General features: G+C 51.5%; 1 protein-coding gene across 1 annotated transcript; it reads right to left on the bottom strand.

The window, feature by feature from the left end:
- Kash5 (KASH domain containing 5) lies at nucleotides 1–16,128 on the bottom strand (the record flags this gene model as incomplete). Its single annotated transcript, XM_055613459.1, has 13 exons — nucleotides 16,117–16,128; nucleotides 12,871–13,008; nucleotides 9,334–9,438; nucleotides 8,780–8,966; nucleotides 8,348–8,412; nucleotides 7,107–7,173; nucleotides 6,727–6,888; nucleotides 6,240–6,357; nucleotides 5,941–5,991; nucleotides 1,113–1,190; nucleotides 788–844; nucleotides 491–550; nucleotides 1–66 (listed from the first exon to the last, which is right to left on the bottom strand). Coding segments are annotated over exons 2-13 (1,059 nt in total), but the record flags the coding sequence as incomplete, so codon positions are not given.
- Between the last annotated feature and the right edge of the window lie 2,405 nt (nucleotides 16,129–18,533).

Raw genomic sequence — 18,533 nt, 5'->3', positions numbered from 1 at the left:
CTCCTCTGGGTGCTCCTGGCTCTGACTCAACTGCTCCTCCAGGCTTGAGATTTCTTGCCTTAGTTCCTGCAAGAAGAGCAGAACATGGGCCCTGGTGGAGCCCAAAGTACTCTTCTCCCCAGACACATACAACCAATGGACCAGGATGAAGAAGCAATGTCAACAAGTCAGACTAAGAGAGCACAGAAGCAGCCCAGAGCATAAGGCACTGGCAGGAATATCACAAACGTAGGGGGCACACTTCTAAGGTAGGCAGACTCACAGAAAACAGGATGGAGCCACCCAGACAGACTCTACCCAGGGGGAGACAAAAGCCACAGAGGTGAGTGCTGTGGGAAAGACACCCACAGAAAATATAACTAGTAGAAGACAAGGATACAGAATGAGGAATGAAGGGGCAGAGAGATGCAGTGGTCTCATGGGGAGGGAAAGCAGCAGATGCAAAGACCCCATAAAGATGGGTCGAAAAGGTTCAATGGGCCCTTGTTACCTGGGTGGTGGCTCTGTACTCCTCCAAGGTCTGGGCCAGACTCTCTGCATGGCGGGTACGCTGGGGTAGAGGACACAAAGCCACTTGAGCCAGGACTCAGTCCCCCAAGACATGAGGCTGCTGGGTGGGGGGAAGCCTGGGAAAGCCTGGACCTTGCAGGCCACTGTGACCTGGGGGAATCCCTCAGGCTAGTCTGGGTTGTTTGGCTAGGCCCCAAAGCTGGGTGGGCTCCTGTTACACAAGGCAGGGATTAGGAAGGCATGCTAAGGGCAGGTCTGTCCCCTCCCTGTCCCTCACCTCTGAGAGGACTGCTTCACGCTGGCAAATGAGTTGTTCACACTCACAGAGCTGCCGCTGCCAAGAAAGGAACCTATCCATCTCTTCATGGGCCTCCCGCCGCCTCCCACATCTCTCCTTACCCTCCTACTGTGCAGCCCACCCCTTCCCTCCCAGCCAGGTCTCCCTTCAGCCTCCAGTGACAACCATGGATGTCAGCTGCTCTGAAGGGGGCTCCAGCTGAGCTGCCTAGGCAGCCCTGCAGCATGCGGATTCTTAGCAGCTTTCAGTGCTGACTTGGGTGCGGGGAGGTGAGCAGGCCTCAGGCCTTAGACAAACGCTGCACCTTCAAAGCATCTTTCTCTGTGGCCAGCTCCTCACTCCGCCTCTTCACTCCGTCTCGCTCTGCTAGCAGCTTCCCATTCTGGAGTGGGGAACAGCCATACTCACTAACCAGCCTCGCTGATGCTAACAGCTAATTGCCATGTGTGTACCTTGGTCAGCCCTTTAATTCTCCCGCCACCCTGCTGGGATCTCAGCTGGCATTTCTCCAGAGGTGGTTTCCCCACTATGTTAAGGTGATAACAGGATTTCCCAGAGCCCTGTGTGTTAAATGAGTGAATAATAACTTGCAAGTACTTTGCATTTCTTTCTTTTCCATTTTTAAAAATGAAGGCAACTCAGGAATAGAGGGGTTGAGCAGTTTGCTCCAGCTCATACAGCTCTCACTCATGCTGACACAGGCCGGTGAATGTGAATGACTACAGACATTTAGAGCAGTCAGAAGTGCTTAGCATGCATCAGATAGAGATATTAGAGATGAAGCTGGGTGCAGTGGCGCATGCCAGAAATCCCAGCACTCAGGGATGCAGAGGCAGGTGGATCTCTGTGAGTTTGAGGCCACCCTGGTCTACAAAGTGAATCCAGGACAGCCAAGGCTACACAGAGAAACCCTGTCTTGAAATTAAAAAAAAATGTTAGAGACAAACATTTACAGAATTATAATTAAAAAAATTCAGATTTCCTAACATACAAAACTGTAGTGAACCCAGAACACACATACACAGTCTCAATACATAGCTTAGGCTAGCTTTGAACTTGTGAGCCTCCTGCTTCAGCAGGTATGGGCCACCACACCTAATTCTCATGCCCAGCTGCAATAATTATACCTTGGTTTCTTCTTTTCTCCATATCTCTTGCTTAAGTCTAACTCAGTCAGGTTGTCCCCTGGAGCAACCCCAGTGTTTACCTACTCATAACTTCTTTCTTTTAGCAAGTTTATAATTACAGAATCGGCAACAAAATCAACTCGTTTTCTTGTGGAGACCATGGTCAGCTTGTGGTGGACACCATGCCCCAGGGCTGGACCCCTGTGGTCCAGCACAGTTTGTCCTTCTCCCTCCCTGCAAGCAGGTGGCTAGAGGCACTGTCCATATTACACTGTTCTGTAAGAGAACGCTGTGTGGCTGGATAGCCATTAACAGCATCCTCCCCTCAGCTGTACAGAAGAAACTGACTAGAGGGCCAAGAGACTTGGAAGGCCACCCTGTGTGATGCCCAGTCCCACTGCTAACACTCAGCCTCTTCTAGGGGGCTGATGAAAGCCTGGGTGACAAAAGGCATGTGAGAAGTGGTGGCACTCTAGGCACAAGGTGCACAGGGGCCAGAAATGGAGACAAGGGAGAAGCAGATAATGCTAAGCTCAAAGATCACTGATGAGGTCCAGCTGGGCAGTAGGGTAGCCACGGGGCTTGGTAAGGAGGTGGTGCCTGGGCTGAGCCTTCCAAAGGGAAGCTGTGAGGTCAGGAGAAGGCATCCACAACAGCTGCCCAGTTGGACCTAAGAATAAAATGGCCCAAAGCTGGGTGCGAGGAAACACACCTATCACCTCAGCACTAGGAAAGCTGAGGGAGGAGGACTGCTTCGAGTATCAGGCCAGCCTAGGCTACATAACAAGAACCAAACCAAAACAAATAACCAAATCAGACGAAAAAACAAAATTAAAAATTAAAAAAAAAGGCAATTCAGTATAGAGGAACCCTGTTTTGAAAAACAAAGAAAAGAATATGACAAAGTCCAAGGTCCCGGGCCCCTGAAGTCTGGCTAGCCACATCCTCCTCCAGAGCCCAGGAAACAGAGGCCAGCTCTTCTGGTCTCCAGCCTCGTCCCTGATTCAGGTCATCAGTGCGTCACTCATCTCAGCAGCTTGGGCTGCTGGGTGAAGGACGGAAGAAGGACAGCTGGGAGTGCTGTGTCAACACCTGTCTACCTGGTGGGACCCAAAAGCCATCTCAGCACCTGCAGCCTCCTGCAGCAGTACCCGCTGTAGGTCCTTGGGATTCAGCCAGCGGCCAGACCTTAGGAGAGCGAGTGTCCCATTACTCCACCAGGCCTCGCTGTAACCTGAGATCTCAACCTCTAGATCTCAGTGGGCAGCTGCTGCAGGCCAGCAAGGGGCTGAGAATAGCTCTAGCTCTGTTTGAGCTAGCAAGCCTAGAGATCCCTCTGCAGGGCACAGGGCCTGGGGTAGGAGGCAGGGCTGCCTCCTGTCTGCATGACACACTCTGGGGGCAATGACAAGAAAACCTGGCTGCTATAGGAACAGCTGTCCCAATCCCTCCTGGCTGGCTGTCTCCAGTCCAAGCTGAAGGTGAGGCATCCTCCAGGCTCCCTTGCAGCTGTGGTTAAGGGATCCTCCCCAGCCAATGATATGGTGGAGACTGCTGTTGAAATGACAGAGAGAGGCAGGAGTGTCTGTGTGGAGGGGGCGCTGGTGCCTCCCCACCTGCCTTGAGCCATCTGTGACTATGACGCCACAAGAGGAAAAAAAATGCTGGTGAGGGACTAGGTACAGAGGAATTTGTGTGCTTTGAGTTTGAAGCCATCCTGTACAGTGAGAGACCCTGTTACAAAAACCTAGGACTGGGGATGTGGCTCAGTGTTGCTTGTCCAACACATGCAAGACTCCGAGTTTCATTCTCAGCATACTCTCACTTAAGAGAAAAAGCCACCAAGCCACCAGACCATCCAGTTCTGCTTTGGGCAGAATTGGCCCATGTTCCTTGAAGCCAGCATGTTGTAGCCTGACAGCCACCACAGCTGGGTGCCTGGGGGCTCCTCATCCTTTGTGTGTGTGTGTGTGTGTGTGCCCGTGTGTGTGAGAGAGAAAGTGAGAGAGTGTGAGAGAGAGAGACTGACTCTACATAATCCCAGTTGTCCTGGAACTCACTATCTAGATCAGGCTAGCTTTGAACTCATAGAGATCTGCATGCCTCTGACTCCACCTCCCAAATACAGGGATTAGATTTCCTTCATTCTTCTGTTTGTTTTCAGACAGGGTTTCTCTGAGTAGCCCTGGCTGTCCTGGACCTAGCTCTGTAGACCAGGCAGGCCTCAAAGAGATTCACCTGCCTCTGCCATCCCAGTGCTGGGATTAAAGGTGTGTGTCACCATAACCCGGCAATCTCCTTCATTCTTAAAGACGTTCTGAGGGCTGGAAAGATGCTCATTGGTTAAGAGCACTGGGTGCTCCTCCAGGTTTTGTGCCAGCTCCCACATGGTGGCTCACAACCATCTGTTCCAGTGGATCCAACACCCTCTTCTGGTGTCCACAGGCACTAGGCACTCACATTGTGCACAGACATTTATACAAGCAAAGCACTCATAGACATAAAATAAATTCTTAAAACAATGTTCTGAGGACTGGGGGCATGCTGGCACATGCCTTTAATTTCAGCACTTAGGAGGCAGAGGCAGGTGGTTTTCTGTGAGTTCAAGGCTAGCCTGGTCTACATAGTGAGTTCCAGGACAGCCAGGGATACACAGAAAAAAAAATTCTGCAGAATATTATACCTGACTGAAGGCTTAAAGCAGCAGGCATCCTGCCCTGGGGCTCCCACTGTCCTGGAAGGAGGATAACTGTTCACGAGGGAGCCATACAACAGTGAAGAAGAGAAACTTAGAATTCAGTAAAGAGCCCAGTGCAGACACAGGGCAGAGGTCCATGAGGCAGGGAACTGTGAGCCGGGCTGAAGAGCCAGAGACTGGCTCCAAGGCCCGGAGCCTAGCTGGCCAGGAGGGGAGCCTTAGAAGTAGGGACACCTGGGAATCTGAGTACGCCCCCTCCCAGCTCCCAGCAACAGAGGTAGGCCACACAGGTGCCTTCCCAGGAAGGGAGCCAAAGCCCGGGAGAGTGACAGCTGTCAGCAGGTGGAGCCAGAGCAGAGCCCAGATTTGAAGGCAATTATGGCCTCCCCATGAGGCCTAAGTAGAAGGAACAAAGGTTGTCCATCTGATAGGACAGCAGAAGATGAGTGTAAAGCGAGGAGCAATGCTGCCTGGGATGTGAGCCCCCTCATGGACCTGCAACTGATCCGCCACCTTGGGGCAAGAGGGACAAAGGGGGTATTATTTAACTTTTATGGATTTCAATGTGGACAACAGTTCAGAGTGAACAGAGACTTTACAGATCTGAGTTGTAGGGGCTGGCCCTCAGGTAGGCACCAGCACTTCACCCTTTCCACAACCTGACCATGCAGGCTCCTGCTGGCTCCTGGACAACACCCAGGCCTGGTGGCTGCTTGCCCAACATGCCCAAGGCCAGAGCTCCACCTCCAGTACCACCAAAATGAAAAGCAGAAACAAAAGCTTAGAAAGGAAAGGAAGTCACACCCATAAAGGTGGCTGTCATGCTCATGGAGGTGACTTCAATATCTAGGCTAAAAAAATGTTTCACAAGTTTTTGCAGCTTCATTTGCATTGCCAGGGAGCAAACCATGAACAACATACTGATATAAACAGTGGATGATTCTGACATTTTCTTTCAAACAGTCTTATTTGAAAGATATATAGCCCAGGCTGGCCTTGCACTCAAAATCTTCTTGCTTCAAATTGCTGAATACTGGGATGAAGGCATGGAACCAGGCTTGCTGAATTTTACTGTGCATACCCTACATATCCTACCTTGAGAGTTAGGGACTTTCTAAGTGTCTTCTGGTTTAAGCCTTACATGGCCCCACAAGGTGAGGCCACTGGCTTGACGCCCTGATGGTGAGGGCATCATGATGCAGACAAAGGAAGAACTGGCCAGGGCCAATCACAGCCAGAGGGATGCTGGGGCCCTTTGGTTGCAGGACAGGGGCAGAAACTCTTGACGATGGGCGGCCTCAGCTCACCTCCTTCTGTAGTGTCTCCACCTCAGCCACCAAGTGCTGCTGCTCCTTCTCCTAGTCCACCCCAAAGAGAGGATAGGATTGGTCCCAGTCCTTGCCTATCACCCTCCCTGACCCAGGAATGCAGTCAGAGTCTCTGTCACTGAAGAGTTGGGCAGAGGAGGGCTTCTGACATCCTCTTATCATGAGGGATGACAGGTAGGCCTGAGGGGTGTGGGGGAGCAGGAGCTGGAAGCCTGGTAACCTTTGCCCCTTCACTGCTGTCCTTTCTCTGCAGCCAAACATGCCCCAACAGCACTCACTGTATGCCGGGCCTGGGCAATCAGGCTCCGATTCTGCTCTTCCAGGCTCTTGGCCAAAGTCTTCAGGTCCTCTAGCTCCTCATCCAAAGCCTTGGCCACCTGCAGGGCCTGCTGGGTACTGAAAGGTGGCACAGATGTGAGAGGAGGCAGGTGGAGAAGCAGAATAAAATAGCCTAGACTAGGAGGGCAACTGCAACCAGACACAGGGAGGCCAAAGGGCACAGGGAACGGAGAGCAAGGGACAAGGAGGTGCAGTGTGGGGTGGGGATAGCGCTCACTCTTCATGTGAGGGAGGGAGCATGGGGCCATACAGCAAAGAAAGAAAGTGGGCAGAGGGCAGAGAGAGAGAGCACAACTGACCCAAAGGCCAGGAGACCCAGGCAGAGGAAGACCGAAGAGAGGGGCTGGGTGGTGGAGTGCCTGTACCTGAGCCCCAGGCTCCTTGACAGCCAGAGGTGGGGTCAGCAAAGAAGGCATAGGCACTCACCTTCGCAGCTGCCTGCGCAGAGCTGCGATCTCCTCCCCTAGGCGAGCGGAACTCTCCTCTGCAGTCTCCACACTGCGCTGCAGCTTGGCGTTCTCACCAGCCAGGCGCCGGTTGCTGAGCTCTAGATCCTCCAGGCTGCTCAACAGCTCAGCCGTGGCAGGCCTGAGGGCAGCAAGGGCCTGGTCACCAATTTTGCTCCTGCTCCCACTCCCCTCCAGCTTCCTAGGTGGTGCAGTTGCTGGAAGCTAGGAAAAGGGCTCCTCTGAGGACAAATCACAATGAAATTCCAAGGCTCTCCTGAGGCAAAGGCAGTCTCCCAACTCCCACACCCAGAGAGGCTGAAGAAAATGGAATGGGGAGGGGGTGGAAAGGACAGGCACCCCTCAGGCCTGGGGTCTTCTCCTCCAAAGCTCTCTAAGTTGGCTGGCTCCTCAGCTTCTGGGCATGCTAGAAAGAGACAGATAAAAGGAGGTTGAACTTTCTGGTGGTTTTAAATGCTGGGATGTCCAAGGACCCTGGGGTTGTCCCAGGACTAGCCTACCAGTTAATTACATAGCTCTGGGTGTGGTTTCCCAGGGCTGAATTTACTCTTACTACATAGGCTGCTTGCTCATGTCTATCTGGAGCTCAGCCTGGTCTTCAGAACCAGTCACCAGGGATACCTCCACTGCCCCAAGCCCACTCCTCTCCTGTTCCCAGCTTTCTCCAAGTCTATGGTACCTCAGGCCCTTCTCACTAACAGTCAGTCTGTCATTGGTTGGAGTTCAGCCAGTTTGACTGTAAGCTCCACTGCATCTGTCCTCACTCTACCTTTCTCTGTCTCCCTGCGTACTCCCCAGCCTTTGCCTCAGCTCCTTTCTCTCTTTCCCTATGAGACTTAGATCTGGCCCACCCCAGCTGTTCAAAGTCCTCCCTGGCCCCCAAGACTGAAGATGTCTTAAGGTTCAAAAGAATGCCAAAAGAATGGTGGCACACGCCTTTAATCCCAGCAGTCAGGGTGATCTCTGAGAGTTCAAGGCCAGCTCAGTCTACATAGTGAGTTTCAGGACAGCCAGGGCTATATAGAGGGACCTTGTCTCAAAAAAAAAAAAAAAAAAAGAAAAGAAAAGAGAAAAAACAAAACAAAGAGAATGCCAAGAGAGCTGCATTTCTGTAAGACCACTTTTCAGCAGTACACCTCTGAGATGTAAGGTTCTGGGCACCCAACACCCCAGCATAGGGCTTGGACACAGCTGGGCAGATGCCTGCTCAAAAAGAAAGGAAAGCGGGTGTAAGAGGCGGGGGATGGTGGATGGAACATGAAGTGGGGGAGCCTGGCAGGCCAAGACTGCCCTGTGCCACGTGAAGATTTCAACAGTGTAGGTGCCCCAGGGCCCCTCAGCTGGAGGGCAAGAAGGTTACTCTCTTTTATACTAGGGCTGGAACTGGGAGGGATAGAAAACCTGACCCCAAAATCTAAGATGAGGGGACTGTCCTAGAGGCACCAGAAAGCCACCACAGCTGCAGAGCAAGCAAAGGCCCCAGTTCTCTTTAGCCCTTGCTGTGTGGAGCGGGTAGATGAGAAGTCCCTGCTAACCCCCGCTGACCCCTGCCACCCATCTCCTTCTATAAATAGTCTCACCAGATGGCAGGTGTGGAGAAGCCAGGGCTCCCCTGAAGGCGGTCTCCTCTGTCTGCTCTAATCCCCTGTATCAAAGGCAAGAGGCTCAGGTCCCCTGCAGCCACCAGACCCATGACCTGTGCCTGCAGGGGTCTGAGGGATGAAGGGAGGGCAGTTGGGTGAGAGTGGCTCTATGGGAGAAGGGTGAGGCCAGATGGCAGGGCCTGGGCTGTGAAGGGCAGCCCTTTCTACTCCCTTCTAGTTCTACTTGGACCCCTGCACCATCATACAAGGCATCTGGTCTCCAGACACCTTTACCCCTCCGCATCTTTTCACATGTCTTTCCTTAGTCTCAAGCCAGCCACTCGGGGTTCCTGGGCCTTACTGGTATTGGCTGCAGATCAGTTTTGAAGAAACACTTCCCCCTGAGAGGCTGGTGGTGTAAGGACTTACCCCTGCAGCTGACAGGCAGCAATCCAGTCCCGCATGACCACCAGAAAGGTGTCCAATTCCACAGTGGCTCCAGCACCCTCCCCGTAAGGGTCCAAGCTTTGGGCCAGTGTTTGGAGGCGTACATCCTGGGGGCCTTGTCCTGTCACAGCCTCCAGATAGGCCAGGAGGTGGGCCACAGAGACAGTGCCTGGGACAGAGCATGGTGGGGAGGACCAGACTCGGCAATGGCCAGCAGGACAAGGACATGGCTTGGGAATAGTGTCTGTCATCAATGGGTTGATGACATGCCCACCCTATAGCATGCAGAGTCACCTGAGGCAAGTCCCTCCCCTGAGTCAAGTTTTCCAGTCCATCTCAGAATGGACCAGAGAGGATGAGGAGCCATGGCAGCACCTACTGCTGCCTGCTACCTACTGCAGGCCAGAGGCTACCTACCAGGGCCACAAGCCCTTCCTACTCCAGCCCCTTCCTCATGTCACTATTCTGCTCCTGTAGGACCCTCCAAAGGAAAGCCATAGATAGCCCAGCCCTCCCCATGGCTCCCCAGCCCCCACCTGTCTTGTGAGGGTCACAGGCTTCAAATGTGGAGTTAAGGATTTGTTCTTCTAGGCTGAGCAGTGGTTCGGAATTCACTTCCTCAGGCTGCTCCCAGAGGTACACTGTAAGAAAGAGGACCCACCCTATATGAGGAGACACCCAGGATCTAGATGCCTAATGCCAGGCTCTGCTGAGTTGGGGGAAATTTTATTCAGAGCTACCTGTGGTTGGGACTGGTGAGGGAAAGCAGGAGGCTTCCAGTAAGACAACATGAGTGTTTTTTGAGTCACTGCCCTCAAGTAGGTCCCATCTCTCAGGCTAGGGAGTGCCCCCTACTGTCTATCTAATATTTTGTATCCAAGTGGGCTCAGAAGCCGTTAATGAGCTCCGAGATGACCCTCACCTCCTCCCTTCTGCAGCCTCCCAGCCTATGGGCAGGGGGGACCAGGCTTGAGGAAAGCAAAGACGAGCCAGGATGAAGGTGGCTGAGAAGCCAGGAACAATCCGATAAGGCGTGGGCAGCCTGCATCGATCCCACCAGCCATAGCCCTTCTTCCACTTGCCCCAGGGACCAAGTCTCTCCTCTCCACATCCTCAGCATGGCGTCATCACTGGAGGAGCTCAGTCAGGGCCAGTACCAGGATGAAGAGGAGGGATGGGGCTGTCTAAGCAGGGCTGGCAGGGGACTGCTTAGGAGCTGAGCCTCCCACCAGACTCCCCTGAGTCAGCGCTCCACAGCATGTCTGTGGCAAGCTTATTCTATGGGAGCTCTGTTTTCATGCCAATAAAATCCCCCTCAAGAGGACTGAGAGGGTTGCTCTGCCCACGTATGTGAAGATGTACCTGCATGCATCTGTGTGTGTGTGTGTGATATGTTCAGGGTGTGTGCAGTGTGTAGTGTTTATGTGCATGTGTGTCTATGTATGTGGTGTATGTCTGTCTATAGATATGTATGGTGTGCATATATGTATATGTGCAAATGCAGACTGTTTACGTGTTCGCATATGTATGTGTGTGTGCCTGTCTTCCAGGGTCTGCTGGCCTGCAGCTATATTCACACTGCATGAATACAGCAGACAGTAAACAAAGTTTCTCCAAGCTGGAGGCGGCTTTCATACCCCTCACTGGCTGGCCTGCTGAGACGAGTGCTGCTGCACATGGCTGCGTGGTCAGAGTCTGAGCTGGGCTAGAGCGAAGCAACCTGTCATGTCCTTGTTCCCCCACCTCATCCCCCCCCTTCAGCAAGCTCAGCTCTCAACTTCTGAGCTTCAGCAGTATCCTTAGGAAAGCTACCTCCGTCCTAGGGAAAGATGGGAAGAAGTGTGGATGGGCCTCCACTTGGCACATAACTACAGGCACTTACAGGGCCTTGGAACCATGTAACTGCTGTTCCTACAGCTAAGGAGGCAGAGGCATCAGAAGCTGCCACGGCTGCCTTCAGCAGAGTCCCCTTCTCACCTGGACACTTCCAAGGGCTCTTGACCCCACTTTGACTTGGACCTTTATGGCTCCCAGGAGAACATTCAGGACCCAGGCTAGTTAGGGAGGTGGACTTCAGCCGGACAACTGCTACATAGTCCCTTCCCAAGATCCTGAAGAAAGACACTTTCTTCATGTCCCAGCTCTGCCCCTCCTCTACCCTTTTTTTTCTTGCTTTTTTTTTTTTTTTTTTTCTTCAAGACAGGGTTTTTCTGTGTAGCCCTAGCTGTCCTGTCACTGTGTAGATCAGGCTGCCCTTGAACTGAGAGATCTGCCTGCCTCTGCCTCTGAGTGCTGGATTAAAGGTGATTGTTACCACAGCCCAGCTCTACTTTCCTTCTGGACTTTTCTTCCCATTTTCACCCCAACTTTCTCACATGTCCAGCTCTGTCCTGTGTCCCTCAATCCTGTTTTCTCCCACCTTCCACCTTGTCACTCTGTTCCAAGCGTCTTCTCTCTCCTTTGCTGTCCCTGTCTTTCAGCCCTTGCTTTTCCATGTGGGTGTATTCTTCCTTTCCCTTTTGCAGTCTCAGGAGTTGACCTGGCTATGGTCATAGTTCCTGGTGGCTGCACGCCCTCTGCTGGTGCAGGTGAGGTTTAGGAGGCAGTCATCCCCCAAGCCAGCCAGCCTTCTCTAATCTTGGCATGCTGCCTGTAAAACCTTATTTGCACCCCTGAGGCTGGGGTGCAGAGCTCAGCTTTAAATCAAAGCTGCAGGCCCACCTGTGAACATTCAGGAGCCTGGAAGACAGGGTGTTCTTGCATTGACTGTAAATACCTATGTAAAGGCAGGAACTTCCTACCCCATCAGACTGGCTCTGTTAGCATATTGTCAGGAGATGGAGACAGAGGAAGAGTCTGGGACAGTGGAGGAAAGAGAGACAGAGATAGACAGGAACAAAACAGAAGTGAGGAACACAGAGGCAGAGGCTGGCCTGTAGGAGAGGGGCAGTGAGCCAACACCTTCCTCCCCAAGCTATGTGTGATGGCTCCCACACCCACGTGTCTGCATCTGCCCAAGATGAAGCAGGCGTTGCTTTGGGGCAGCAGTATCAGTGGGCAGAGGCTGGCTGCACTGGCTTCGTCTGCAATTGAGCAGGCCAAGCTGGAACAAAGTGTCTGTTAGTGTAAAGCACATACTAGTTCTTAAAGATGTCTGAAAACACAGGATAACTCAGCAGAAAACAGAGTCTGTTAAATAAAAGCAGCTAATGACACTTGCATCACCTGCTTGATTTGACCTTGAACTTTCTATCTTTGTGCCTCAGCCCCCCAGTTCCAGGGCTACAGGCGTGAGCTCCTCATCACATTTTCTCTCTCTCTTTTGAGACAGGGTTTCTCTGTGTAGCCCTGGCTGTCCTGGAACTCACTCTGTAGACCAGGCTGGCCTTAAACTCAGAGATACGCCTGCCTCTGCCTCCCAAGCGCTGGATTAAGCTGTGTGCCACCGCAGCCCAGCCAGCTTGTCTCTTTTAAAAAATTAAAAGGGTCAAGTTCAAGACAGCCAAGGCTACACAGAGAAACCCTGTCTCGCAAAACAAAACAAAAATTAAAAGTTACACATGTGAGCTGAGCATGGTGAAGCACACATATGCAGTGTCAGCACTCAGAAGGCTGAGTTAGGAGTGAAGAATTCAAAGCCAGACCATCTCAAAAACAAAAACAAAACCCAGAGATAGGGACACACCTCAGTAGTGACTGGTTGCCTTGCACACACAAAACCCTGGATTCCATTTCTTACATTGTGCGTGTGTATTTGTACACATACAGACACACATACAAGAGTGGATCACATTCTCCATACCCCAGGGGAGCCTTAGACTAAGCAGGTGGTAGACAGATGCCAGTGTTGGGAAGAGAAGTGCAGCAGGAGGGACAGAGGTGACAAGGCACCTGTTTTACCCAAAGTAAGAGGTGGATGTACACCGTGTAGAGCCCTCTGTCCCAAACAACCCTCCAGAGATGGGGACAGACATGTGGCCAGCACACAACTGACACTTTTTGCCCACCCAAACATCGCTCCTGTTCCCAGCCTGACCCACAGATCCCTTTTCCTCTCCCAGGCAGACACCTACTTTGTGCAGAGGGACCACGAGCCTCACCCTCTGGCAGGTCCATGGGCCACTCCTGCTGCTCTACAGCTGCTGGCGAAGCTCTCAGGTTCCTTCCACTGCTAGGAGGGTTGGCAAAGGGGCAGGCTGCCCAGATAGCTCCTAGAAGGACAAGCAGAGATGGCTTCCTCAGACTAGCCATGCTTGGTCTGGACTCAACTGTTCCATCTCTGCCACAGGCCCTCAGGGTTCTCAGAACCTGTTTGCCATCCCCATCCCAACTCCAAACTGTTTTTATGGATTTGAGGTGTGGGATGGCAACCTGAGGACTAAAGAGCAGGCAGCAAGATCAAAGTGGAAGGGAAGAGGGTGGGGTCAACTGCTGCCCCTGGGGCTTGTGGCTACCTCTCCTCCCCATAACCTATCAAATCGCCACTCCTGTCCACCATGTGCTCTTCTTCCTCACAGCCCTACCTAAGGCCCACCTTGTTCTGTGTGGGCCATGTTCCTCCCAGGTTCCGGTCCATCCCCACAGGCTGCAGTTTTGACCTGCCTGGTCATGACTTCCTTGGGTCAGAGCCTGTTTAGGTCTAGCAACAGAAGCACAGTGTGGCCTGGGCCAGCTGCTTTCTCTCCCCAAATCATGCTTTGTTTTCTAGCAACTCTGACCTACATGCTATTTTGTAAGCTGGACTGCTGTTTCATGTGGTTTCTGTCTGGGACTCTTTCTTCCTACCTCCTGTTCTCTAGAAACATCTCTCACTCCACCTGGAGCCGAACGCCAAGCTGAACAGGCTTCCTTATTGCTAGGAGGTAGCAATACTCCTAGCAATAAGCAATACTCCTACTCCTTTGATACTGTGTTTGGACTGCTGGTCTTTGAGCACTTTTAGCCTTGCTCTCCTTTGCTTCCAATCACTTTTTTAAAAAAAGATTTATGTGTGAGTGTTCTATCTGCATGTATACCTGCATGACAGAGAGGGCATCAGATCCCAGTATAGATGGTTGTGAGCCACCACCATGGTTGCTGGGAATTGAACTCAAGACCTTTGGAAGAACAGACAGTGCTCTTAACCATTGAGCCATGTCTCTAGCCGCACCTTCAGTCACTTTTATCACAGAGCCATACCGTCCATCTCTTGCTGGCGGAGTCTAGGTTACTGCTCTACTGCTGACCGCACCCCAGTCCCCAGTATGAATTCTACACAGGTGCTCTGTTGCTAAGCTACACCCTAGCCCTAAGATGGCCAGGCTCACCTTGATTTGTGATCTCTTTGCCTCAGCAGGAATGTGCACCATCAGGACTGCTTCCTTGGCCCCCCCCCCTTTTTTAAGGTTTATTTTTATTTTATGTGAATTCTTTGTCTGCATGTGTCTCTGGTACCCATGGAGGCCAGAAGAGGGCATCAGAGCCCCTGGAACTGGAGTTAGAGATGGTTGTGAGCTGCCCTGCGTGTTCTGGGAATCAAAACTGGGTCATTTGCAAGAGTAGTAAGTGTTTCAGTATTTCAATAATTTTTTTCTCTTTCTTTTCCAGACACTCTGTGTAGCCCTGACTGGCCAAGAACTCAGGATTCTACCTGCTTCAGAGTGCTGCGATCTCCTCATCCCTTACTCTCTGTGGTCCTGGGACTCAGAATCATCTTAGGCTTGCTGCTCCCTGGTTCCCCAGCTCCTGAGGCCTGTTCGTATCTGAGGGCTTACTCTCACAGGCGGTTATGGTCACAGGGACTCCCTCCTCTGCACCCTGACAGTGCTGTCTTGCCTCTCTTACAATCATGTCAGCCAAAACAAGTCCCGTTTAAGAGAAAAGGAGGCATGATCAGTAACTCCTCCAGGGGCGAGGCAATAGTGCACCCGAGGCTGACAGGGCACCTGGGCCAAGAGACAGAGGGTTTGGGTTTCCACCGGCCTGACTCTCCTTTTCTCATGAAATGCAATCGGCACTGCTTGCTTTGTATTCCATCAGCTGCACGTTTTCTGGAGACATTATTTTTTGGCTTTTGGAGACAGGATCTCATTATGTAGCTGTAGCTTCAGTGGGCCTCTTGTGTAAACCAGGCTGGTCTTCAGCTAGTGGTCATCCTCCTGCTGTCCACCCCAGCTGCTTTTAGAAGGCAAGGCACCCGGGAGGAGAGATAATTTCAAAGACTCAGGAACACAGAGGGAGGAAAAGGGACAAGGGGAAAGGATCTCTTGAACTTGGACAAACTTTTGAGGAACGAAGGACATCAGGTTGCTGGTGGGTGTCTGAGGGGCCTTGGACATGGGTAGGTCCCCAAACTAAAATTCAAGAGCTGCATTTCTGGGGTGTCACTAGATTTCAGGGTCCCCAGTAGAACTTATAGGGGCTTCAGTTCAGATTTCTAGAGTATCAATTAGGACTTGAATACAGAATCTCCACCAGGATTTTTATAAGAAAAGCCTCTCACAGGTTTGAGAAATCTGAGGGGATATCTAAAAGATTCTAGTTGATGGCACCTGTGATGCCAAGCACTCTCGAGGCCGAGGCAGCAGGACCCAAGTTTTGAGTACCAGGGCATACAACACCCTCTTCTGGTCTCTACAGGCACATACCTGGTATGCATACACACATGCCAGGAAAACATAAAAAAATACACACACAAACCAAAACAGTAAGCTAGGAGGTGGTGGTGTACAGCTTTAAAGCCAGCACTCAGGAGATAGAGGCAGGTGAGTTCACAGCCAGCTAATTCCAGGCAGGACAGTCAAGGCTACAGAGAAACCCTGTATCAAAACCATATACCTGCCCCACCTACAAAATCAAAACCAAACCTAACGTTAGGTTTCTAACGTTCTGGAAGATTGTGGCTGGGCGTGGCTGGGAGAGCTTTAATCCTAAAACTGAGGCATGAGGGTCACAAGTTCGTGGCCGGCCTGGGCGACGCGGGAGCTTGTCTCAAACAACAACAACAACAACAAACACAAAACAAGCAACAAAAAGCCACCCGAAGTTTCAAGATTCCGACAGGATTTCCAAAGTCGCCACTAAACTTTCCCGAGGGAGCAGGGCCTGGTGGCGCACCAGCCTGTCATCCCCGCCGGGAGGCAGCGGCTCTCGCGCGTTCCAGGCCAGGCGAACAAGTTTCCACAGCCGAGGCTGCGCCAGACACCCTGCTTCAACCAAGACAACACTTCCCGAGGGCTCCTTCACGCGCTCCGGGGGGGCTTGGTCAGAACTCGGGCGGTTTTGGACGGCGGGCGGTGTCTCTGGGGCCCTGCCACGGAAGTCGCCACAGGCAGGCGTACCTGGTCGGGACTCTCGGGACACAGCTGAGGGAAACCAGCGACGGACGGCGGTTGAGGACAGCACAGGAGAGGCGTGCTCGCTCGCACTTCTCCCGCCAAAAACGCAAATGAGCGGGCCTCCTTCAAGTCCCGCCCCTCGCGGGCTTTTGTCTCCACGCAAGCGCACACCGGGTGGAAGGCGCCAACCGCTCCCCTTACCCTGAACCCTGCGGTCGCGCATGCGTAGAACTTCCCGAGAGGCTCGCCTTGACCAGAGGATTGAGCGCATGCTCACAGGTGGAGCTAGCGGTGATGCTTGGTTATCTGCTGAGCTCTGCTGTGGTACAGGATCCTTCCCATCCGCTTGGCGAAATCGGCCCAAGCGGGGTAGAGTTCAACGGAAGAACCCTCTGTTCACCCCTCTCTTTTTGCCTGTCACCGTCACAATGAAGCATAGCCTGGTCCAGCCTCACTTCCGCTCCGTGCCATGTGGCATTAATCCGTACCCAAGCTGCTTTTCCAAACAATCATTTACTTTCTTATTTATTGAGGTTGGCAGCGGACTTGAAGCAATCATCCTGCCTCTGCCCATCACTCTGAGCTACTCAAACTTTCTCATTCATGAGGAAGGAGGGACATACAGCTTTATTTTTGTTTTTAAGTGGCAGTAGAGAGGGAGTGGGTGATCAAACTGACTCGCAAGGATATTTGGAACAGAAGACTACAACCTCTCATCCATTTGTTACTTCAGAAAACGTGATCCTCTTACACTTTCCATCTCGTCTCCATCTGCTTACACTGTTTAGGGTCCAGCACGTAGTAAAGTCTATTTGTGAATGTCATTCTCAGGCTTCATTTCTGTATGCGCTCTGCAAAACGGGCATTAAGGACATGGCCTGGTGTTTAACATTGCTTTGTTAAGTCGGGCGTGGTCAGCACACAGGAGGCAGGGACAGGAGGATGGAGGAAAATGAGGCTAGCCTGGTCTACGTAGTCCTAGACTGGCCAGGATAACAGTGAAATAAGGCTGGCGAGATGACCGAGTAAAGCCCCTTGGCAGACCTGAGAGGAATCCTCAGGACCCGCGTGGTGGGAGGAGACCCTCTGAAGTCCACGTGTATACCATGCCGTGTGTGCACCTTTCCACCCCTTGCCATTTCAAAACACAGAAATGTAGCTAATGATAAGGAGCTGGACATGTACCTCAGCTGGTACAGTGTTTGACTAAGGTGCCCTCATGAATTGGGCATGGTGTACCAGCACTCAGGAGCGAGAGGCGAAAAGTTCAAGGTCTTTTTCAACTTATATGAGACCATCATGTGCTGGTTAGTTTTTTGTTACCTTGATAAAAGCTAGGGCCATCTGGAAAGAGTAAACAACTCGGAAAATGTCTTGTCAGATTGGCCTGTAGGCAAGTCTATGGGGATATTTTCTTGGTTAATGAGTGATGGGGAAAGGCCCAACCCACTGTGGGCAAAACCACCCGGGAAGATAGGAAAAAGCTAAGTGAGCCATGATCTTCAGTGCCTGCTTTGAGCTCCTGCCTTGACCTCCTGAAGTGACAGGATGTGAGCTGAGGCTTGTGAGATGAAGTAAACCTGTTACTCCCCAGCTTGACTTCCTGAGGTGATAGAATGTGAGCTGAGGCTTGTGAGATGAAGTAAACCTGTTACTCCCCAACTTGGTTTTGATCATGGTGTTCATTTATCACAGAAGAAGAAAATAAACTAGGACACCTGGTCTTGGGGGGTGGGGGAAAGGCATGCCAAGCGTTTTCAGGACAGGTTGTGGTGCGTGGTGGACCCTGGTAGCTTTGTCAGCATTTATCATTCTTCCTGGCAGTGATTAAAAGCAATGGATGTTTTCCCAGAAGACCTGGATGAATACTCAGCACCAACATGGCCCCTCACAAGGTCTGTAACTCCATGCCCTGCAGAGGAGATGCCACACACACCAAACACTCATACACATAAATTGAAAATATTAATCTTTCAATATTTGTTTTACTTTTTGAGATCTTGGGTTATTTTGTAAAATCTCAAAAATATATTGTTGTAGCAAATATAAAATACAGTAATAATGTTTAATATTAAATAGCCTATAATTATTGCAGCGGTATTTATCTAACCCACTATCAAATCAATAAACACAGATACCTGATATTTTAGAATAGCCTTATTTTACTTAGGGTTGGACAGATAGATATTAACCCCTAGGCTACCTAACTACCTTACAACCCCCATCCCAAGCCATCTGCTCTAATCATTCTTATCTGGGCTACTTCCTAGTCACAATCCCAAAATACTTGCTTATGCTCTTCATTTGGGTAGGCTGCTTCTCTCCATGTGGAAAGTTCCTCCTCTCAACTCTCTGTCCCAAAACGACTGTGATCTTGCTTTTCCCTCTGGTCCTGTCTCTCCTGTGAGCCTTCTTGTCCT

The sequence above is a fragment of the Psammomys obesus genome, unplaced genomic scaffold, assembly GCF_907164565.1.
Source record: "Psammomys obesus unplaced genomic scaffold, mPsaObe1.curated_primary_1811, whole genome shotgun sequence".
NCBI classification, from domain to species: domain Eukaryota; kingdom Metazoa; phylum Chordata; class Mammalia; order Rodentia; family Muridae; genus Psammomys; species Psammomys obesus.
This window is presented reverse-complemented; position numbering and strand designations above follow the sequence as displayed.